This window comes from Lissotriton vulgaris, chromosome 12 (assembly GCF_964263255.1).
Source record: "Lissotriton vulgaris chromosome 12, aLisVul1.2, whole genome shotgun sequence".
In the NCBI taxonomy this organism is placed as follows: Eukaryota; Metazoa; Chordata; class Amphibia; order Caudata; family Salamandridae; genus Lissotriton; species Lissotriton vulgaris.
In genome coordinates this window covers 172,103,097-172,127,957 of record NC_141700.1, presented here as the reverse complement: position 1 = coordinate 172,127,957, position 24,861 = coordinate 172,103,097, and the positions used below count along the sequence as shown (strand labels likewise).

Genomic DNA, 24,861 nt, shown 5'->3' with positions numbered 1-24,861 from the left:
TACGGGGCGATATTGCACCAAAGCTGGTGGTCATATCTCCCCAAGATCGCCAGGGCATTAGCGGCCCGTACTAGTAAACTCGCCATTGAAGAGAACCTCTTCCCCGCATTGTCCAATATCCGCCCTTCTTTGTCCGGTGGAACTGTTAAGGGAGCAGAGGGGTTACGGGATTTTCTCTGCGCTGCCTGCAAGACAACGGAATCTGGTCTTGGATGACCCGTCAAGGCTGCGGGACCCTCATCGGGTGCCTTGTATTTCTTGTCCAGACGTGGTGGCACAGGGACCACCGTCGCCGGGTTCTTCATGGCCTTAAGGCCCTCCTTCCACAAATGATCCACAATAGGGATGGACCTTGTCGATTTCCTAAAAGGCTCCTTGAAATCGTATAGAAAACAATCAGTAGTAACCTTAGGCATGGCCAATTTGAATCTGCCCGCTGCTCTCTCCAACTGATGAAAACCCCCGATGTCCGCTGGCGGGGAATCCGCCGGATCTGGGGCTGATGAAGCGGGATCCGCAATGATATATTCATCATATTCAGTATTCGGAATAGAGTCATGATCCGACTGCTGGTCCCCAGCCGAGGAATCATCATGGATCTCTTGCAGCCCGGAGGAATCTTGTTGGAAGGATGTCTGAGGCTGAGGTGAAATTTGAGCCTGCAAAGATGACGTCACTGGAGAGGGCGAAAATACTGCAGGTGTAGCAGATGCTGCCGGGACTTGAAGTGGCCTATTCGTCCTAGATTTGTAGTCTTGCAGCATGTTATGCAGATCTTGGAGAAAAGAAGATGGCACAGTCACCATATCTTGGCCCGAATGATGTTGCGACCGGGCCGTTTGATGATGACCACTCTCCTCCTGGACGTATTCACCCTCAGAGTCCGTCTCCTGGCACTTGACCAGAAGTTGGGAGGGACTATTGGCATAGCTGTAAGCGTCCTGGTCCTCATCCTCTGACTCCCCTTCTTGAAAAAGCATAGTTGGTGGAAGGGGGGATACACTCCTCGGAGAAGTCATCTCCGGCGTGATTCTAGTCACAGAAATGGTAATCCTTTTCTCAGATGATAATATCGTCGACGGTTCCGTCATCGACGGCTGTAGATGCGTCGACGAGATCGGGGTTGTCGAAGTCGTCGACGAGAAAACTGTGGGCACACCAGCCGTCGTCATCGTCATCGATGCCCTAGTCGACGAGACTGTCGTCGACACCACCGTCGACGTAGTCACCATCGTCGTTGGTGACACTGTAACCTTAGCTGTCGGCGCCTTCGTCGGCAGAGCCTTCGTCGTCGTCGCCATCTTCGTCGTCGCCATCTTCGTCGTCGCCATCTTCGTCGTCGCGGACGTACCTGCCGTCGATGGTACCTTCGTTGACAAAACTCCTGTCGACGCCACAGTCGACGATATCAACTTCGAAGCCGATTTTTTCGTTGACAGAACCTCCGCCGTCGACGTCTTAGTGGTCGAGGACTTAGAGCTCCTCTAAGAAGATTGAGAAGAAGGTTTATTGAAGGCTGAGGCACTCTTCTCACCTTTTGAAGGCGTAACAGGTCCTACTTTCTCCTTTTCACTTCTGTGAGGAGATTTGCTGGGACCTAGGCTCTCAGACTCATTGGGGGTCTTTTTAGAGGCCTTAGAAGGTCTTTCCACAGAAGGGGAAGGAGAACCCCTACCCCTCTTCACTGACCTTCTTGAGGAAGACATCGACGCTGCATCCTCCACTGTCACTGGAGACAGTATCCGTCCTGGACTTCAGCTTCTGGAGCCATGTCAAGAGTCTACCATCACGGTCCCGGAGGGTCTTGGTTGAGAAGGTGCAACAGATCTTGCAGTCAGCAGCCTGATGGTCAGGATAGAGGCAATAGATGCAGTCTTTGTGCCTATCCGCCACAAAAAGCCTTTTCTTGCCACAGGTGGAACAAGGCTTGAAAAGGGCTTTTTTCTTCCCGATTTCACGCATCCTGGACGGTAGTCCGTAATCCTGAAGAGAATCTAAAAGATTCTGAAGAAAATATCCAAAGTAATTCCTTAGAAAAGTAGAAGTTGAGCAGAGCTCACAGGAGACTCCCTAAGCTCAATGTGCGGTAGAAAATCTGAGGCTCTGAGGTTCCTCAGGAAGGTTCTACGGGGTGAGGCACTTCTGATTGGCTGATACCAAAGTTTGGTCTCTTTTACACAAAGAGGGTGATATGCTACAAAAGGGAAGGAGGCCTAGGCCTTTTTCCTTTGTCTTTTGTACCTACAGCTATGGTATTTTTGTTACCGAGACTCCCATTCCGACGACGGGGAATGATACAAAGCATGGGAATCTATGAAAGTTCCAATACTGGGGTAACTAGTTGCTGCAGAGTGTGTCTCAGGGAGACAGAGGATACACACAGAATGTGTATCAGTCCTGGCCTTCTTCCCACAGGAAGGGCAGGTGTCAAAAAGAGAAGGCATTTTGACAAAAATGATCCTTTTCTGAAACTCAAAGAAGGCAGCACTAACACTCTAAGCCTAAAAACCGTCGAGTGAAAGTGGAATTTGAGGAAAATCACAGAAGGAATTTGACAGAAAGTCAAAAAAAGGTGGGAGCCGTTGAACCAGGGTCCTGACAGAAGGAGTCGGAAAGAACAACTGACCTAACGGTCACCCCTGAGGCATGATGGGAAGCCAGGGGTCATGGCTGCCTTAAAGGCACAGTGCCAGTTTATGTTGAAAATGCTTTCATTTTCTACGCTATTGCTTTTCAATGCAGCCTGTAGTCTAACAATGTCTATTTATTAGCAAATTTCAGGATTTATGAGTGTTTTGCTCATTAAAACACAGAGTTCAAGAGCTATTTGACCTAATGTGTTTTTTTATGCTTGCTAATACAGTCTATATATGGGTAATTACATTGTTTAGCCTCAGTTTTTGGGGCTGCATTGGTGTGAGAAAAAATTATATACGTACATACATATATGGGGAGCGAGATATATGTGATTTCCAAATATATTTTTATATTATTTCCGGGGTCCCCGCACGTGGGTGGGAATATTCAGTGCTTATGACTTTGATGAGGATCCCATGGAAGAGAATCTGCTCTTAAATAAAGAGCATTTTTCTTCTAAGGACACTTGAAACTGCAGATTACTCACTTTGTGAATAGATACCAAAGCGTTAAAAGCTCATGTAGAATGGCTCTGATCAGAAAGCCCTTCAAGACCAAACTGGCAAAATGCTCCTTCTGCCAGAACAGGCAATAAGTGATTCATGAATGTGTGGACTGATGCCCATGTCGCACTCTGGCAGATGTACAAAACAGGCCCTCTGCACACCAGTGCGGTGGTAACAGCTTTGGCTCTGGTGGATTGTGCTCACAGCCCTTCAGGAGGCGGTTTCTTGGCCAGACCAGATCAGATGTTTGGCCAGACCATTTCAGATATTTGAACAAAGGGAAATCAATCTGGTGGTGGAGCGTTTCTGCACTGTTCCTCCTTTCATCACCCCAGAGAAACCCACAAAGAGTGTATCCTCTACCGGGTGATCCCTGGTGCGCCAGATGTAGTAGCTCAGAGCTCTACTAGGATCTTCTAAGCCACGGATTCTCTTTCTCCTTGGGCAGATGAGGAGCAGCAAAAAATGTTAGCAGGGTAATGGACTGCCCAGTGTGCAAAGGTGTTACATCCTTTGGTAGAAAGGCTGCTTTAGTCCTTCGCACCCATTTGTCCGGGAAGAAGATGGTCGGTGGAAAAGAAAGTGGTTGAAGCTCTCTCACACAACGAGCAGACGTGAGAGCAGGACACAGTACTCAATGTGTGCAAACTCAGGGAGCAGCTGTTAATGGCTTGTGTTGAGTGTACATTAGGTATGCAAGAACCATACTGAAGTCCCACTGGGGCATCACAAAGGGTTTTGGAGGGAACGAATGGACCAGCCCTTTCAAAAATCGCACAACAAATGGGGATTTAAACAAAGTTAGCTGATCAGGCAACTGTAGTGAAACCGATAATGCTGACAAATAACCTTTAACTTCACCGCAGCAAGGCTTCGCTATGCTAAAGGAAGGAAAAAAGTAGAGAATTAGACCTCTGAGTTTGTAAAGGTTGGATATACCTAGAAGGACACCCAGCAGAAACTGCTCACTGCATAGAGGGTTTTGGTAAGGGGATACTTGGCTGACAGAATGACATTTACTACCTTAGTAGTAAGGTCAAAAAAGTAAACTCTTGCTGCTCAATCTCCAAGCATGGAGGTGTACGTTTTACATGTTTGGGTGCAGGAACCTGCCCGGCTACTGTGACAGGCGATCTCACTGAAGAGGCAGCCGGATCAGACAGAGGACAGCTGCTCATGGCCAGAAGCTCTGGATATCATACACTCCTAGCCCAATCCAGAGCCATTAGAAAGATTTGGGCCTGGTTGATTCTGATCTTCACAACTAAGGAAAGGTAGAGGCGGGAATGCATACAAGCGTCCCATGCTCCAGTCCAACCAAAATGCATCTCAGAGGAAGAATTGCCCTGGGAAATCCAACGCTCAAAAGCTTTGACACTAAAAATTCTCAGAAAAGGCAACAAGATCAAGATTGGGTTCTCCAGATTGTTGTAAGATGCCCTGTGCCCCCTCAGAGTGTAGATGCCCTTTGTGATCTGTAAGGCAATGCCGGCTCAGCTGGTCCATCCGCCGTGATGTTTAAATATCCTGCCATGTGTAAACAACCACTAGGGAGAAGCCCTGGCGACTGCCAGTTCCTGAGGCATAAAGCCACTTGGCACAGGAACCACAATCCCACTACGTCATGCTTGTTGCAGAGCCACATGGAAGTGATGATGTCTGTAAGAGCCTGCACTTGTTTCTCGTTGATGAATGAGAGGAAAGCCATTAGTGTCAAGCAAATCATCCACTACTCCAACAGGTTGTTGTGAAGGAACATTTCTGATGCAGATCAGATTCCTCAGCTCTCCACCCCTCCCTGAAAAACTCCCCAACAGCGCATTTGTCACAACTGTAAGCTCTGGTGCCAACTGCAGTACAACAACCACTGCTGCAGATCTTTTTCATTCTTCTCTGACAACTGGATGAAATCCGAGAGGGTCCTTTGGTGCTTAACCTACTGAGACTCCAGACCCCACTGGAGAGCCTGCATGTGCCTTATGGCGTGGCCACTAGCAGGATGCACGCGGCTAAGAGGCAAGAAGACTCAAATCCATCTCATTTGAGACCCAGGGCAAAAGTTGAAACATCTAGTGCATTGACTGAATATCCTGGTCTCATTATGGTGGAGAGAAGGCTCTAAACAGCACACTGTCCATGATGGCTCAGATGAATGGAGTCTCTGTGAAGAAGTCAGGTGTAGCTTTGCCACGTTGATGGTAAACCCAAGGAATATCATCAAGTTAGCCATTGTTTATAGGGTGCTAACGGGGAAGCAAAGAGACCTGAAAGTGCTAGTTCCCACCTAAAACTGCAGGTAATTACTGTGGGATTACATGACCGGGATATGGAAATAGGAATCCTGCAAATCCAATGCCATCATCTAATGCCATCATTCAAATGCCTGGATCCAGGGCAGACAGTACTTGAGCCAAGGTGAGCTTTTTGAACTTGTCCTTCTTTGGAAACAAGTTCAGGGGGTGGAGGTCTAGAATACGACAAAGTCCTCCATCCTTTTCTTGGCATCAGAAAGTAGTGGGAGTAGCAACCAGTCCTAAGCTCAGACAGCGGTAAGCTCTTCATGGCTCCCTTCTCTAAGTGGGCATGAACCTCTTATCATAAGAAGGATAAGTGGACCTCTGGATGGTGGTGTAGTGTAGGCAGTATAACTGGAGGGGTGGAGAGGAAGTGCAGGGCATAACCACTTAGGGCAAGTTGATGCATCCCTCTGTCTGATGTTATGCTTTTTCACCCATGGATGTGACAACGTATTTAGTCTCCATCAGGACAACAGTGCGCTGCAAAGGGTAAGCTAAAGGGGTTTGCAGAAACAGCAAAAGCAGGTTGCTGAGGAATGGGGGAGTCCTCTGCTAAAATCCTCTTCTGGCACCTCAAAATGAACGAAATGGTTTGCTAAACTATCATATGGGTGGTGCAAGGCCAAAAGAGTGCATGGTTGCTTTGCCTTCTTTGAAGCGCTCTAGTGCAGAGTCTGCCGGGTCTACTAAAGAGACAGGCGCAATCAAATGGCATGTCCACAAAAGACGTCTGGAAATCCCTGGAGAAGCCTGTATCATATCCATGTGTGATGCCACAGCACCACGCTGGTACCAACTGCCCTACCCACACAGTCTGTACACCAGGCCAAATCTAACAACTTACTTTGCTGTGTCTTGACTGTCCTGAATTATTAGTTAGAAATGTGCAAAAAGGTAGTCGGGGTCTGCGAGCAGGATTTTTCTCACTATGTCCCACAATGCATAGTGCGAGTAAAGACCTAAATGGCAGTTCGAGTTGACAGATCGAAGGGCAAGGCTGACAGAGGAGAACATTCTTTTTTCGAATACTCTTATTAAGTTTTGACTGTCTGATGGAGTGGTTGCGAGTGCATGTGTCTTGAGTCGGTTGGTTGAAGCCTGATCCCTTGGAGCTGCTATTTGCCAGCCGGCTGCTGGTCTATTGACAGAGGGCAAGATTCCAGCTCCGCTCAGGTGCCCAAGAGAGTGTCTGCGAGGGCTTCACATTCCATGGAAGTAGTGTTTTTAAGAGGTCTGCCTTGGCTACAGGACCTCAATAAGCACATCTGTTGTAACTTCCGCTGAGGGAACCTGGAGAAAAAGAACTTATGCTGCTCTTTTAATTAGCATGGTAAAGAAGCAGATTCCTCTGTAGAGGAGCCAGGTGGGGGAATAAAGTCCTTTGTCTGGATAGCTGTCAAGGCCACAGGCCTCCTGGAGATTCAGAAACGGTCTTGTGGTGGCAGGTCTAAACATCTAGAAGGCAAAGGAAGAATGGGAAAATGAGAATGCTGTGGGATAAGTAGAGGTGGGCGCAACTTCGATCGAGGTCATGGCAGTTTCGCCAAAAATGACTATTGGTTTCGCCCTCTGGCGTCCTCACCGACTGTGTCCAAGCACAGGGAACTGGTGTGGTAGTTGTGCCAGGGTAGGAGCTGCAGTGGGGATCAGTACTAGAGTGATTAAGGATGCCAGAGCAGGGTCAAGTGGCACAGTTGCAGTCAGAAACAGATCCGCTGGCAGTAAACCAACAGGAGGACTTCTTGGATCCATGGTGTCCGAAGGTACACCAGCGGGATTCAGAAGGGTACCAAAAATAAAACAGAATCTTCTCTTTGAAGGCTTAAAGTTGCTGCGGAGTCGCTGATGGCCCAGGATCTCTGCCTGGATAGGGACTTATCAGGAGTCTATTCCACAGTGGGCGGATGAAATCTTGTGGTATTCAGACCACTGCTGATGCGAGTGGCAGGAAGAAGGTGAGCCATGTTTTGGCTTCTGGAGTTTCTTCTTACCTGGAGAGTTTGAGTGGACGGAGCTCTCTCTGGAGCGGCTTTGGGGCAGAGTATTCATTCTAGACTTAAATCCGAACTGGACCTTCGGAGCATTCCTATGGTGCTCGCCACATAGGGTTTCATTTCGCAGTCCTTATTGGCCTTTGCATTCATGAGAGCATCTGTCTCATGAGTGCGTTATGCATGAGGCAATGCCCCAGAGACCGACCTCGTGTGGGTCAGTCCTTGACATCCTTTTGTGGCAATCCCATAGGGTTTGAACACTGTTATAGCAGAAGATATGTCCCTTACAGACTGGTGACCTTTTTAGTAGCATACTTTCTGTTAAGTAAATAAAATCGAGGGAGAGTTCTGGTTCTGAAACAGAGAGGTGGTGTTTTTTCTACATTCACCCCAATTTTACTTCCAAGGAAGGACGGAAGGGATGCAGAACTACACGACAACACCGACCAGCATGCAAAGGAATTGTTGAGGCAAAGTTCTAGATCCAGTCTGACACCTGGGAGTATTCACACAAGGAGAAATCTGCAGTTAGAATTATCCATTAGAAATATTGTTTAGCTCCTGCCAACAAAGTGGAAGCATTCCTGACCAGCAGGGTATATAGGAGGAGACTGATTTAGGGTAAGTTTAACCAGCTGTGTGAAGTTTTTCATAGAGGCAGAAACAAAAATTATCTAAGTAACATACAGAAATGTGGAGAGGAGAAGGCAAAACCTAGTGGACACACTGCAACTCTGAGAACCAGGCATATAGTCCTAGTATAACAACAGAACATCTGGAAGTTCAACTCTCTCCGTACCTGCTTGGTACACAAAAGTAATGTGGCAATAAGAAAAAGGTCTTTCAACTGTACACCTTTTCTGCTAAACTGTTTTTTAAATGCATAGGCTATTGTTCTCTGCTTGAAGCAGGCCCCTTACAAAGTAGACATGGAGAGAAGGCTTTCGAAGAACTCCTTTTGTAGACGAAGTGCATGTTTTGAATCAAAGTGGTTCAAGGCAATTGAGAGGAAGTCCATTAAATATGTATGGCCTTACTCGTTTGTTTTTATTAGTTGTAAGTTATTTTGCAACACACAAAGAACGCTCACAAAAGTCAATTACGCACAGTAAAACTATCCTGGACAAAAGAGTGAAGTTCATGCTCACGTGAATGAGCAACTACTAATTCTCCACCAAATTAGATACCACAGAGAAAGTCATTCACAAAATGATCTTCCCAACTTTGGTCACCAGAAAGGAATACATGTATACTTAAACAGGGAATTGTGTAGATGGTGATCTGGAACTTGGGATACTCTAGATGGCATAACCATTACAGTATATCAGACAAACAAATGAATGAAAGTTAAGAGATTGAAGGGCTGGGCAATAAGAAGAAGCATAAAAATGACTGTGTCAAAGAAATGCTGATGACAATTATACAAAAGCTATTCAAAGTATTTTCAGAGCTGTAAAACACAGAATGTTCTAAACAATTCTCATTGCTGACATTTAAAATATATATACAAACCATAACTCTACTCCGCTCAAAGAATAACATGCCCAACAAAATCACAATCTTCATGTTACAGTTAACGAATATACTTTCAAAGGAAAATGATGAACCTACCATGACATCATAGGATAATTTATCAGGCAACGTGTTAAGCCTGTTTTCAAGTGCTTCATAATGACTTTCCACTTTTTTCCTGTGGGAAAAATACAAGTTGTGTAAAAGTAAAAAATAGGATGCCGTAAACTCGAAGCAAAAATTATAAGTAGAAAAACATGCAGCAGTTTCCACCCCAGCAGGGCCGCTTTCCCTTTTTTTCCTTTTTTTTTTTAAAATGGCATGCAGAGATTAGTGAAAGACCTTTGGACAAGATTCCACCACAAACACATAAAATAAAAACACAAGTTACTTTCATGTAACAACTGTCTGATGCCATCAACATCCACCTATTACATTCAGGCTCTAAATGGAGCCCTATGGGCTTCTAGTCACTAATCCTGGCATCAAAATTCCCCAATATGCCAGCGATACAAACCCCTATGTTAAAGTTTCCTAAACTAAAGGCATCCAATGCCTTAAACACTGCAGGAACATCATTTCAACCTAGATGTCAAGCACCTACCTGAAGCCCAAGCGTACAAAATCAGAATGCCACTTATTTTCCAAGACCAGCAACCAACAACTAGTCTAAACCTCGCCAACTGACCTGGACTACTTTAAAACCCAAATTTCACAAATTGCCAAGTAACTCGACTTCTCCTTGGGACACAAACTTCACCCTCAAATAACACTCTGCCAAAAAACCAAGATGGCCTGGCACCAGCTTTAAAGAAGAACGTAAGACCATTGCTCCAAGAAAGCAACAACAGAGTCGCTGCTCTAGCTATCTTATGAATGCACTTGAAAAGTTGACACACTGTGCTGTGCTCCCTGGCCTGCGAGACTCCGTACTAACGCCCTTTTCAGGCAACCTACAAGCTGTAGCTCATTTCATTCATGGCCTGACGAAACACGACCATATTGTTTTCATTCTGAGAAATTCCACCAGCATTAACAAAACATGACCAGAAATATCATTCGCAAACTTGTTTTAAAGGGAAAACAAAGGAAATAAGAGGCAGTATTAGCAAATAGGCTACCATACACGAGAGCAAAAACTGGCCCAGCACCTTTCAGGATTTCACCCCTCCTCCTGTGTGTCCATCATGCGCCATGGAGTACAGTTAGATTCGTTGATTTTCAAAGTTGTTTTTGTAATACTTTATTCGATATGTACATATTATAAAAGTACAAACAATTCACACATAAAAACAAGAAATTTAAAATATTATGTTCATTTCATTTCATGAGATAAAAAGATAAAAAGGTATTTACAATTAAAACGACTGGTTATATAAAAAGTTATTAAGTGCATACACAGTGATGGGCTTCATGACCAGATTAGGTAACATGGTCTAAGTTGTTACAGTGTTTAGCAGCATTGTGCGTATGAACCAAGCCGTTGCTATGTACTTAGCAACATCACATACGATAGCCAGAGATGTAGTGTCTGATGAGAGAATACGAAGGGCTAACTTTAAATCTCGCATTCCCAACTCCCTACATACAGGCTTTAGCCATCTAGTTCTAGGTACTTTGTATGCTTTACTAGCGAACAGGAAGTGGGGTAGAGATTCACTTGTGGATGGGCACCCAGGACAGGTATGCAAATGGGTCCTCGTTCCTTTCCATCCCTCGATGAATTTATTAAGTGGGAGTATACCATATCTCATTTTCAAGAAAAGAGATCGGTCTCTTGGGATTTGGATGAAATCCAGGAAAGGTTAGGGCTTCTTAGTGGGCTTGTGTTCCATGAATCGGTTAGTTGGCACTCCCCGCTTTATACTTTTTGATTCCTCCGCCTGCACCCACTCCCAATAGATTATTTTTACAACTTGCTTATGGGGTGGGGACTGGGAGGTCCAAAACTCTCCCAAACCTAGGTTCACAACCAACTGCCTCAGTTTATTCAACCACTGAATCTTGTTCAAGCCATTCAAGGTGATCAGCTCATCCAAAACCAGGGCATAGTTTGCCAGTTCTGGTGTCCTTGTCAGGCGCACCCAGAACAGCAAAGGACGGAGGCGGACTATATCTGCAATTTAATGTTTTCCCATGTCTGCAAAAAGGGGTTTTAATGGTGTCGAGAGCGGGAGGGAAACTAAGTCCCTCACAAACGTATTCTCCGCTCTTACCAGATCCACGGTGTTTTCACAGCCCCACAGCTCTGAGCCATAGACGGCAGAGGCCAATGCTTTGCCGTCATAGACTTCCAGAGCAGGGGCTACCGGTCTGCTAATAGACATGCGCTGGTTTATCAAAATGGCTCCAGACGCTCTTGAGATTTAGGAGCCTTTTGGCCACATGTAAGTCTCATTTCAATCTGTTATTGATTCTGACACCCAGATAGTCAAACTCCTCCACCACCTCTAGTGGGGACCCTTTGAGAGTTATTTTTATTCTCCTAGATTTTTTCGATGCAGACAATACCATCAGTTTAGTTTTGGTGGTATTTACAATGAGCTCCCGCTCATCACAAAACAGACTGAATCTATCTAATAGCCTCTGGAGGCCCGATGGAGTTTTGAACATTAGGAGGGTGTCGTCTGCAAAGTGGAGGGTATGCGTTTTCTCCCCGCCAGGACCGGCGCATCCGCAGGATACTCCCTCAGATGGTCTACCACCCCATTGATGAAGAGGGAGAACAGTGTCGGAGCCACACGCATCCCTGGCGGACCCCCCTCTGTACAGGCATCCTCCCTGTTAGTTGTCCTTGGGCCCCCCACCTAATTCTGGCGTAGTTACCCTGATGGAGCTTTACAATAAACTCCAAAAGATAACTCTGGAACCCCATGTCCAGCAACACTTTCCAGAGATTATCACGAGGAACCAGGTCAAATGCGGTTTTTAAGTCAATAAAAGCCACATATAGACTGCCCTTCGCTACAGTCACAGATTTCCAATATATGGCACAAAACCTAAAGACCTGATCCATTGTACCCACATTTTGCCTAAAGTCTGCTGGAAATGGGTGAGTATGTTACCTTCCTCTATCCAGGACCCCATTCTAGTGACTATGACCCTGCCATCTACTTTCTGGATTATATCAATTAAACTTATTGGTCTGTAGTTGGCAGGGTCTTCCCGATCGCCTTTCTTAAATATAGTCACCACCTCAGCACCCTTCCATGACTCAGGGACAGAGTGTACCTGGAGGATCATATTCATTAGGAGGGCAATGAAATCTGACCAAAACTTGGGTGCATATCGTAATAGGTCACCAGGGAGACCATCTTGGCCTGCTGCCTTACCAGGGGATATATTCATAATGGCATTGTGTACTTCTCTTGTAGAAAAGGGATCAACCTGGCTATGATTCTCTTTTACAAATGCAGCTGGTTCTACCGTAAATTGCTCTGTGATTGCTATATCACAATACAATTTAGCAAAGTGAGTATACCACTGGCCCTCGGTTATATGGTTCAGTATAGACTCTGCACCCCTTCTCTCTAGTTTGTTTATCAAGTTCCAGAACCTGGTTGAATCTTTCAGGCAGGACGCTTGTTTGAGTTGCTGCCAGTGTTCCTCCTCCCACTCCTTTTTAGCCAGTTAAATGCTATTTTGATATTCCTTTCTGGCTACCCTCACTGCTAATGCATCTTTACTCCTAATTGAGGACGATATGGCCTTTCTCTTTGCCCTACAATCGGCCGTGTACCAGGGAGTTCCCTTCTTGCGTACTTTGATCTTTGAGGACCCTCTAGTCTCCCCCATGGTAAAGAAGGCACCAATCTTCTCTATTAGATTTTTATAGGAGTCAAGTAAATCAAAACTTAGGGCATTCGCCTGTGTGGGCCTAGAGGCCAAAAGGTCTCTAATTTCTATTTGTACAAGCTCCTTGATGCTATTCAGATTGTCCTCATGACACATAACTCTATTCCATTTGAGCTTGTGATTGCAATGCAAAGAGATTACTTCTTTAGCAATCATTAGTGGGCCACTTTCTATTAGCACCTCCCTCCCCCCTTTGAATGTCATGCAGAGTGGATTGTGATCACTATCCTGCGTTTGTTTGACCTCCATATCCACCAGTCTCCCCCAGGATCTAGTATCCAACAGGATATAATCCATGCGAGACGGGCAGCTAAGTTTATTGAACGTCATATCCCCGTTTGCATCAGAGCGGGTCCTCCCATTTAAAGCGCACAAGTTATGTTATAATGTTAAAGCATTTAGTTGTATAGCTCGTGGTGACCACCTCATGATAGTTGCCAAATTTAGGGGAGGAATGGACTGCCTAGTGTCCTCTACACTAATACCCAACACGTCATCTTCAGCTAGGGGTTCATATGTGCAATTCATGTCACCACCTACAATGATATTGGACAAAGGAGAACACCTGCTAGTGCTCCATCGAGAACTGCTATAAATGGAGAAATTTGGCCCCCCAGGGTACCCCTGGCGTATACGCAAAACAATTCCATAGATGAATCAGCGTGGGGACCTTTAAGAGAAATATATAATATATCCTCTGTTGGCAACTTATGGATCGATACAACCCAATTAAGTGCTACACTAATCCATATGTGGAGGCCGCAAGATGGGCGCCCTCTTCCTATCGAAGTCGCTGGGATAAAGTAGATCGCATAACGCATCGCATAACCATTTTTATGTAGTGGGATCTTGCTCCACGTTTCCTGAAACAGACAAATCTGAAACCTCTCAATAAATTCATTCCATTCTGAGATGGACAATTTTTTTTTCGAGGCCTGCTATATTCCATGAGTTAAATATTTTTAAGTTTACCTCTACAGTTTTAACAGGAGCTTGAGGAAGAATACCCTCCTCTATTATGATTTGATGGTTTATCTCTTTGTCTCCGGTCTCCATTAGCCCGATGGGTCCTTTAATGAGTGGCGTCTCCATCCCCGGAACCACAGGACTTACAATGGTGTCAGACTGAAACTCAGTCATTTGGCTTAAGTGTGTGTGTGTAACATTATTTGGCTGGGTTCCTATACTTAGTCAATCTATATTATTGAGGTCTGATTCGTCCAGATGGCTAGCTTTTGACCATAATGGTGACTGTCCGATTTGTATATTTGAATACGCCCGGGGGGATGTTCTATACTCAAGGGACACTAGGTTTTCAGCAATCTCCATATTGACTAGCTGCACAGGGTCAATCTTTTAACCTAAAGATTTTCAAAGCACTAAGAGGATCATAGGAGTAATAGTAAAAAAGGACCTACGCTTTCTTGTCTCAGTAAGCGAGAGGGTCCCTTATGGCTTCGATAATAAATCATCTGAAGAGAACTGCGATTACAGGTAGTAACTTTCCCTTCTCTTCCAGTAGATCCTCATCAAAGGTCATAAGCACTAAATAGAATAGGAAGCCCATCCTACTAGAAAAGGCAGACAAGAAATACTAAAACTGCATAAAATCAGCACTCAAACATATTCCTCCAAGGCCTGGCCTACTTTGCATTCTCTCTGGTTGCGCAATCCAGACAGTAGTGTCACACAAATGTAATCATGTAGCAGCTTTAAGTATGTCAGGAAAAGGATATTTCGCAACTGGACCACAGTAACAGTTTTCTCTTGTGTAAATATGGTTTAAATTTCCGAGTAAGTGGTTGCTTTGCTAATTGGTAAGAAAGTAAAGTACAGGCTGCAGCACCCAGCCGGTGGGCATTAAGATAAGCTCCTGGTCCTTGCTCCCTGCTTCAGTGGCATTTGGGGAACTCCGCTGGAGTCCTTCGACCAAGGGGAGCCATATATATCCAGGTGCCCAGTCGTGCCTGCGATGAGTGACACAGACACTCGCTATTGAAAGACCCCAGGCCAGGGAGCGAGTGTGCAGTGAGGACGACCAACACTTGGGGGAGCTTTTCTTTCTGCGAATTGGAGGTCAGACCGGATGGCTGACATCGCGTTGCCCCAACAACTAGAAGTAGAGCAGTGCCCTGGGACGAGCTGGGGGCGGAGTCGAGGCGTTTGTCTGCCCCGTAGCCCAAGACTGGGTCAGAAGACAACGGTCACCCTCTTGGACTGAATGCACCAATGACCAACTCTTGTGAAATGCCTAACCTGTAACTAACCTGGTAGGCGCTGCCACTCATAAGGCTCAGGTCCCGCTGATTTCCCCCCCCCCACACACACACACACAGACACACACACACACACAAACACGATACACAGCAGGAAAGAGGCGCCGGACCCTCTGAGAAGGGTCGAGAATAGAGGAGGGGGTGGTCATACCAGTTTGTCTTGACTCACTGTCCTGGACCCAAAAAGCCCCCCCCCCACACCGGCAGGGAGACCCTTCCCTCCCACAATGAGGGCCTACACACAGCCACCTAGATAGAATAGGGGAACAGGACCGGCAGTTGAGGGCTGGTCTTCACTGAGCAGACCAGGATATAGTCTACAGACCATGCATCTGTTCCCAATAACTCAGAGGACTGGCACGGACGAAACATGGGGTACTGGGGGGGGACTTCCAGGCTAGTAGCCTGCAAGTTCTCATTCCCGGACTGTCACTCCAAGTTGGAAAGGCGAAGGATAATGACCCTAAATTCCCTAAACGGGGGTAAATGGACAAATACAAGAAGGTGGTCATTCCCCAAGCTGAACAGGAGGAAAGACCCTCAATTGCCAAAACAGGGGGAAAAGACAAATACACGAAGGTGGACACTAACTAGGCTGAACAGGAGGAAAGGCCGAAGCTTAACCAGAACTTCGAGGCCATATGCGCCTCTATGAAAGCCCTGGAGGGAAGAATTGGTGTAGTTTGGCCTGAGGTTACACTATTCCGCCAAGCCTTCCAGAATGTCTGACAGGGTCACCCAAGCAGAAAACCAAATATATGAGGTTGAATATATTACAAAGCCTCCACAAGGAAGTTCAGGAACTACCCACTACCCTGAAGGAAGTCGCATGGAGTGTGAACGACGCTGACAATTGCGCGAGGAGGAGGAACCTGTGCTCTGTGGGTTTTACGGAGGGTGTAGAGGCCCCAAATATGGTAGCATTCCTGAACCAGCGTTTGAGTGCGTCCCTTCCAGAGGCCCACTTCTCGTCCCCCCGACCAGTGATCACCCATTTCTTGAACTACCAGGACGAGACGAGATACTGAAAAAGGCACAACGAATTGGAGAGATCCAACATGAACATTCCAAAATTATGATATTCCCGTACTACTTTCACGAGGTACATAGACAGAGGAGGACATTTGATTCGGTCAAAACAAAACTAAAGGCCCTACATTTACCATATAGATTATTCCCTGCAAAACAAAGTCCATTATTAAGGAAAAACACGCTTCTTGCAAACTCCAGAGGAATCTTAGACCTGGCTAGAGGAACCTCAACCCCTCCAGATACAGAGCAGAGGGTGGGAAGCTCATGCAGGGCCCTGAAGGGGGGAGTTAAACACAACATCCAAGGAAATGGGAGGAGACACTGCGCAGACATGGGAGCTACAAGCATCAAGGGACGCCATTCCCTACCAGACTGCGAACAGCGAGATGCGGCTACTCATCAGACACTAAAGGGGAACAGACTCTGAACACGAAAAAGACCAAGAATGAAAAAACACAGGAAGCAGACACTCCGGACTTGTTGGAACGTGATCGTTCTGCCGACTCTGAGAAGGATCAACCGCTCATGGTGGAAATTGCCAACATGTAGAGGTGTGCTCGGATTAGTGTTTCCCCAGATCCTCGCTGAGATGCGGCGCAAGATGAAAGAGATGAATGACCTATTAAATGTGCTTGGTGGAGAAGGTGAATCATGAGTCGCTCCTTCCCTCCCCCCCACTCTCCCCCCCAGGGACCAACCGGATAGAGCCTGAGGGAGTGTTTCTATTTTATGTTAGTTTCTTTTCCCACAGTCTTAAGACTTCTTGATCGTTGAGCACTTGTGGTGTTGACCTAAGTGTGGGTGTTTGACCCGGGAGGGAGTGGATTACAGACTTCTTAGGCCCTCCTGCGACACAGTTGTCACTTAGACAAAAGGGGAAATGTGCGAGGAGGGTGGAGAGGGAATTGTTTAAGTTCTGCAGTGGAATGGGGGGTTTATCTGGAAACATGGTGTGGTGTAGTGAGATAGGAAGACACTGGGACCGGGATTGCCATAAATGCCGGTCAAACTTTATTACATAACAGATGTGTGGGGTGGAAACCAGAGGGGATCATAGATGTTCTATAGTGAAGTGGAATGTAAATGGTCTAGGGAATAAGGTCAAAAGGGGGTTGGTGGCCACGTGCCTGAGGAGACTTAAAGATGTGGATCTGGTGTAATTGACACACGAGGTTCCTCATGTAAATATTTGGGTACAGGATGCCTAGAAAACACTGGTGCATGCTGGCTCCACCACGCGCCCCCCAAGGGTGGCAATATTGATAAGTAAAACACCTTTTATGGTCATTAAACCTTGGATTGACCTTAGAGGGGCATATGCAGCGGTCAAGGGGATATGGGGACAGAAAGGCATAACCCTGATCAGTGTCTATGCTCCCCGAGACTGCAGAAACTCTGGATAGAGAAGATGAACTAAATTTAGTGGCAGGTTCCTCCATACACATCATAGGGGGAGACTTCAATGATGTGATTAGCCAAAGTCTGGACCGCTACAGCCCAGCACCAACGCAACAGGTAATCGCCACTGGCAACGTTTGTAAACTTTCTGGGATTATCTGACCTCTTGTGACACCGATATCCAGGGGACCATAAATATCCATACTTCACAGGTGCCCACAGGGTATTCTCCAGGCTGGACTACGTCTTTGCAAAAGCAGGAGAGATAGGCGAGTCTGGCTAGGAGCCTGTCGGACCATTTGCCCCGCTGGCTGAGGGTCTGAACACAGGCTCATAATTTAGGGGGGAGTTGGAAAATGAATGCCTGGGAACTAAGGGATGAGACAATTGCTTGCGAACTTAGGGTGGACACAGAACTATGCTTTAACGAGAATAAGGATTTGCTTTAATCGGTGGTCACCCTATGGTAGAATTACAGAACTTTGCTAAGAGACAAGCCACAAAACATCATAGCCTATGTAAAAAAAAATAATAATAAATAAATAAATAAAAAAAGGAGGTGAGGGACTTTGAATCCTTGGAGATTAAACTCAGAGCTCAAGGGGAAACCCGGGGCAAGGACAGATCCCTCCATTATATGACAGTTAGCGATTACTCGCAAAGAATATCAACCCTTGGCATAAAACGAAAAGAAAATCCTGATTCTAGCTACACAACACCGCTTATACGATAGAGGTGATAAAACTTCCAAATTGCTGGCATGGTTGGGAAGGAAGAAGAATGCAGGATACACACTATACAAGGCGGGAACGAGTCCTATGTAACGGCACAAGAGATAGCCAATGAAGTTGCACGATACTATGAAGAATTCTACCAAGCTCGCCCCACTAGCTGACACTCCAAATAGTAACTTATCTTGAAGGAGTGACAGTCCCCACCCTGAACCTAGATAACAGTATGGCCCTGGAGGAATATGAGACTCTCTCTGAGGTGATGGTTGCCATAGGCAAACCAAGAACAGGGTAAATCCCAGCTCCCAAAGAGATCCCCATGGAGTTCTTTGAGAAACACCGGGGTTCTAGGCCCACACCTACTTAAAATGTGCAGAGAGGCAAAGGCAGAAGGAAGCCTCCCAAGAGATCACTCCAGCACTACACTGGTGGTGATTCATAAAGCTGAACAGCCCACCACAGACTGAAGGTCCTACCAACCAATATCACTGCTGAACATCGAGACTAAGATCCTGGCAATGATACTGACCACAAAACTAATACCTGTGATCACCTTCCTAATCCACAAAGAAAAATTATTTTTATCCGGTTTTATGCCGAACACATTGACCAAATGTAACCTTTGTAGGCTCTATAATTGGCTATAAAAGGCACACATAAGGGATTACTCTTCTATATTTTCGTCTCTTGATGCAGAGAAAGTGTTTCACACCGTTCACTGGCCAGTACTAACACACACCCTGCAACAATTTGGGTTTGAACCCAAATTCATGGCCTGTAGAGCACTGCTCTAAACTAACACTAGCTAGAGTTAGGGTGAATGGGGTGACATCGGAGGAGTTTTCAATTGTGAGGGGTACAAGAAAGAATGTCCCCCTGTCTCCCCTGCTGTTTGCCCTCACACTGGAGCCATTGGTGTATATGGTGTGGACATACCCAGATGTGGTAGGCTTTCGAGTTGAGGAAAATGCAAAAGAGGATGAACGGATCTCGCTCTATGCAGAGAACATCCTATTATATATCACACTACCCAATATAACATTACGAGCACATTCCGAATCTTCGAGCAATATAGTGTGCACGCTGGATGCAAGATACAGACAAATCCAGCCTATATCCAGCAGGGGGGCTGCTTGAAACACAAGATCTCCCTGGACACATTGATAGGCAGAGGTTCCAATATTGGGACTTTGTGACCTCCGATAGGGACACGAGTCTATAAAGAAATATCCGAAGAATATTCACAGACTAACACAGATGTGGAAAGATGGAGATCCTAGCCCCTAACGCTGCTGGGGAGGACAGTTATGTACAAGATATAAGAAGGTAACCCCTTCCCAGGCTACCATATATTATTTGGTATACATACCACAAGTTCCCCGAGGAGATACTTGTTGAATTAGAGTGTGTGGTCTGGATGCTCCTATGGGATGGAGGGCATCCAAGAGTGGTGATGCGGACTCAACAGCGTAATGAATATAACACATGAATAGCACTTCCAGATATATGGGCATACTGCTGTGCAGCATATACTCCATAGCACATTTTTGGATACATGCTACAGGTGATAACCTCACATACGTACTGGAAAGAGCCCAATTCCAATCCGCCTCATATCTACATTACTTTTCAGGAGGGAAAGGCTCTAGAAAGTGGCAACACTGGAGAAGATACATGGGGCCACCCAGTCTTTGGCAAGAAGAGTCCATGACTGTGTTGAGACAAGTTGAAAGAAATGTACTCCCTTCAGATGACAATAGCAAGGAAACCATTGTTTCGCTGACAGGGAAAATGTTAGCTTGTTATTCCAGGCACATGTAAACAGAATCCATTGGTTCTCCAGGCACTGCTGCAACAGTCTCATGTGAAGCCGGGTATGAGTAACCAGAAAACATCAGGAAGCAATTCATTCCAATAGAGAGGATAGCCCTCATGTCAGGTGATGGCTTTGGAACAGATTGCGACACCTCAGACGGATAGATGCAAGCCTCTCTTCCGTAGGATATGTTCTTGTGACCTGGATCTCTAAGATCTGGTGCAAATATTGAATCCTTTTTCTATTTTTTTTTTTAAAGGGGATGTGAAAATAGGCATCCAATAGCCTATGAAACGCATCTACTCATCTTGAAAACTGAGTCGAGGTTCAATGTAAGACCAACATCCTGAACTTCTCCCTCTTTACCCATTAATTTTGTAGCCCTGATATAGAGAATGGGTCTGAATTCTTCATTTGGATCTTTTGTTTGAACCAGAAATGAATGTGGATAAATTACTGTTCCGGTTTCATGATAAGGGACCTCCGCAGCTACATGTTTCTCTAGTAAGTTGTTCAATTGCTTTCAGATTAATGCTTGGTAATGTGAAGAGGAATTCTTGGGTGGCACAATAGGAGGAGCAGATTTGAAGTTCAATGTAAATCCTTCAGAACCGTATTCAAGACACATTGGTCTTTTGTGATCTTTTGCTACTCTACTAGATGGTTTACAACATTTCTCCCACCTGACTAACAGAAGAAGAGTAGGTAGAAGTAACCACTTATGAGGTGGCTTCCCTGTGACCACAGATTGCTCCAGTCCACCTCTTCCTTTCAAAGGTTTTCACTTATTGTAGGACTACCTCATTTGTGCTGCTATTCTTGATGCACCCATTGAGAGGTTTGACACTACTGAGGAAATTAGGGGCTACCACGTGGCAATGTACAATGAGTAATTTATCGATTGGGATACTCCCACAGAAGACCAAGGACATTCCTTAACGTTGAGTAGGCTGTTTTAGTTAGTCTTACTGCTGAAGAATCAGTAAACTCTACTTCATCTGTTACGCAGGACACTGCAAGGCTACAGGATCAACATTCTGAAGCCCCAATTCCTGCAACAGAGAAGAAGAGTAAACCATATTTCAGATACAGAGTTTGTACACAGTAAGAAAAGAGGCAGGAGACTTGGTACTACTGTTCCTAGTTCACCTCAAAGCCAGGCTTGTGCATTTGACCTTGCTTCACTTTAGACACTACAAAAGTGACGTTCTGGCAAAATAATTGAATTAGAGCAGTCAGTTTAAGTGTCTTCAACCTTTCATAATGTTCCATCTCAGCTGGAAAATCGTAATAGTCCACACCTGTAGAATTACCATTATCCAGATGCGTTTTTCTTACTAAAATAGATCTGAGCTACTGTGGCTTTAATGACTGCAGTGAACATGTGAACTGTGTGCCACCTTCATCCTCCATTGAAACACAACAGCTGTTCCATTCCCCATATTACAAGCCAGTTACAGCCAAAGCACTGCCCATAATGGTATAATGAACATGTGACATTTTAACAGAGTAACCTCTATGCCAGGGGTCTGCCTGAGCTACTGTATATCTCCAGCTACCTCGGAGTTGCTCACCTGTGTGCAGCCCAGCTTATTAAATTATAAAGCTTTCGCTTGGTTGAATGAATATACATATAACAAAATTAAAGTTATACAATACTAATAATATTAGTAGCTCTCGGGGGGAGGAGCTACGATGGCGACCAAGATGGCCGCTTAGGCTCTCGGCTCCGCCGACCTCCTTATCCCGCCGCAAGATCCTGCATCATATCCTGACTTTACGCCCAGCCTCTGCGTACATGAAGAGTTCCTCATTCCGAGGGTGAAATCCGGGGAATTTTACTGTCCGATTTCACGGAGATACACCGTGTTGAAGATTGTGGCCTACTTCAGCATCGAGCCGGGGCCTCAAGTATCTGCGTGGCCGAGTGGTAGTGCAACAACAAAGGCCGAGAGACCCAGGCAGGGTCCGGTCGGTTGTAGTGGAGGCTTCTTTTACCCCCGGAATCGGCAGTGACTGCTCTCCTTGCTCGGCACTGATGAAGCGGTGACCTTGCTTGTTACAGACGGCGGGCGGGGGCTCCCGTCTCGCGGACCCGGTGCTGGCTCCCCTGGGTTCGGCGGGTCAGGGCTCCGGCCTGCGGCGATAAGCCGGACGACCGCGGCTGTGGAGAAGAACGGGCTGCCGTCTATGCCTGCTTTCTGGTGATCCCTGTTAGTCCCCCCCGGCGACACTAATTCATCCGGTGGGAGATTGTGGTCGGTCCCGGGTGTGAGACCATGAATCGGACAGTGTCCGAGCCATCGCTGCGGCCGTTATTGGCGGAACTCTGGGCGCTAAGTTTGTGAATGACACTCTCCATGAATAAAATGGATGCAAGCCTGTCGGGAATTCTGCATACTGTACCGGACCCTGCCCCACTGTTTGAACTAAAACCGATGGCCATTTCAGCAGCGGCCATTTTGCCTCACCGCGAGGACCCTACGGGGATGCGAGCATTGGAATCACCGGACGTAGCCCTGGAAGATGGTGTCCTGGAGGTCGTGAGAGTGCCACTGCACCTTCCACTGTTATTGACTATCGAGGAATTGAAGGGCTCCCTATCCCCGGAGAATTGTGTTGATGACCTTTGTCTGTCTGTTGATCGTCTCCCCCCCATTTTGGAACTGTTGCGGCTCCGGGGCAGGAGACATCGTGATTGTTTTGTTGGGGGAGGGAGGCTTTCTATACATGGAGCTCCTGTGGACTCAATTGCTGCAATTGGTAATGGATTGACTTTCGGTGCCTTCCCTCTACTCTATGACTTGCTTCTATGCTATCGTGTCTCGTTGGGGAGGGTTTCTGTGTTGGTTCGGAAGGGTCAGGGGTGAGATTACTTGTCTCGGGGTGGACTGAAATGTTGATGGGACTGTTCAATCTATGAGGATTTGGGTTCAGAGGCTGGGCGATGTGTTATGGTTCCCCCCATTTATTTTCCTATGGTTTGCATAATATCCGTATCCTTGTGGTAGGGGGTGCCTGTTTCTGCCGGGGGGAGCTAGGGGCTGGGGGTAATGTACTACTATGCCCTCCTCCATTCTTCTTTTTCTTTCCCTTCTTTTAGGGGTTCTAGTTTTTAGGGCGACAGGCACGCTGCTAGTGGGGTTAGGCTATAGCCATAGACAGGGGTGCAGGGTGGGGGGTTGGACGTTTTTTTTTTTCCTTTATTATTTTCTATGGCCTTTTTCTCCCTTCCCTTTCGGGTCAGTATTGTCTGTGTATTATTCTGATTATACTGTGTTCCGGACTTTAGTGCTTTTTTAGGTTAATCGACATTCCTGGGGGGCGGGATCTGGGACCTAGCACTCATGGAACTGTCTCCTGTATTGTTGCTCGCTTCGCTGTTTAGGTATTGGCGCTAGGGATCTTCATATTGTTGTTTCTGACTTATATCCTGTTTCTTGGCTTGTCCCCAGTCTCCTTTGGCCTGATTAGATGGCACCTGATCCGTCTATTTCTATATTATAAAATGAAAACCTTTATTATATTCTGTACCTTACTTATAAGCTCCACGATACACCTTATCCTGAATCGCTGCCGGACCTCAGGGCTGTCGGCTGATGAGCTGTGTTGACTTGTGGTATATCTGGGAACGTTTTCGATTAGCGGCCGGCCCCTGTGGTTGTAGGCCCATATTTGTATTTTTATAATGTTGCAATAAAGGTTTTCAAAAAATATATATATATATTAGTAGCTCTCAATGTGTTTCATTGAACATAAGTAGTTCTCAGTACAGAAAAGGTTGGAGACACCTGCTCTATGCCAAACCCGAAGGCCCTTAGTCTTTCTGAAAATTATGGTAATGAAACTGGAGTCTGCGTCTGGATTTTTACCACAGATTGCAAACGTATGCCCACATTGTCTGAGGTACAGGTCATAAGAAATGCGTTACTTACCTGTAACAGCAGTTATCCAGTATTGGTGTCTTTCATAGATTCACATGCCTGAATCATTCCCCGTCGTCGAGATGGGAGCCCCGGTAATAGAAAAGTAATGTCCTATAGACATACATAGAGAAAAATAGGCCTAAGGGCCTTGCCTTAGTAGCCTATCTATGTCCTTTTGTAAAAAGGACCAAATTCCTAAAGGTAGCCAATCAGCTACCACCTCCCTCTAGAACCTTCCTGCCAGGAGCCTCAGTCTCTCAGATTTTCGTACGCACCAAGCTAGGTAGACGTAACATATGCTCTGTAGTGAGAGATGAGACCTTCCTGGGGAGGTGGGAGGGTTGCATGTGAATCTATGAAAGACACCAATACTGGATAACTGCTGTTACAGGTAAGTAACGCATTTCTTATCCAGTATTATGGGTGTCTTTCATAGATTCACATGCCTGAATCAGAATAGCAAGCAATACATTATGCACATATGCGATGGAATATAACAGTCTGAGATAATACATATCATGTGACTAGATACCATCAGTAATATAAAGAGTAAAGTAAAGAAATGTGCATACCAATGCAGGACGGTGGGCAGTAGGAAGGCTCATCTTACTGGAATAGATGGCGAAGTACAGCTTGGCCCACAGCTGCATCCTGCATCAGTTCCGTGTCCAGGCAGTAGTGTCTGGTAAAGGTGTGCGGCGATTTCCAGGTGGCCGCTCTGCAGATGTCCAGAATCGGTACTCCAGCGAATAGTGCTGCCGATGTGGACACAGCTCTCGTGGAATGTGCTCGGACTGTGGAATGTAATGGACGTCCGGCTTTGTCATGACAAAATGCAATTGCCGCCGATATCCATCTGGAAATGGTTTGTTTGGAGAGTG

The 24,861-nt window shown here is 46.0% G+C and overlaps 1 protein-coding gene across 1 annotated transcript in view; it reads right to left on the bottom strand.

Annotated features, from left to right (window-relative positions):
- The window catches only part of URI1 (URI1 prefoldin like chaperone), a 466,682-nt gene that overhangs the window by 291,652 nt on the left and 150,169 nt on the right, over positions 1 to 24,861 (bottom strand). The window contains exon 3 of the mRNA XM_086947708.1: positions 9,046 to 9,124. Coding sequence (XP_086803834.1) covers positions 9,046 to 9,124 — 79 coding nt within the window. The remainder of the gene's footprint in view (positions 1 to 9,045; positions 9,125 to 24,861) is intronic.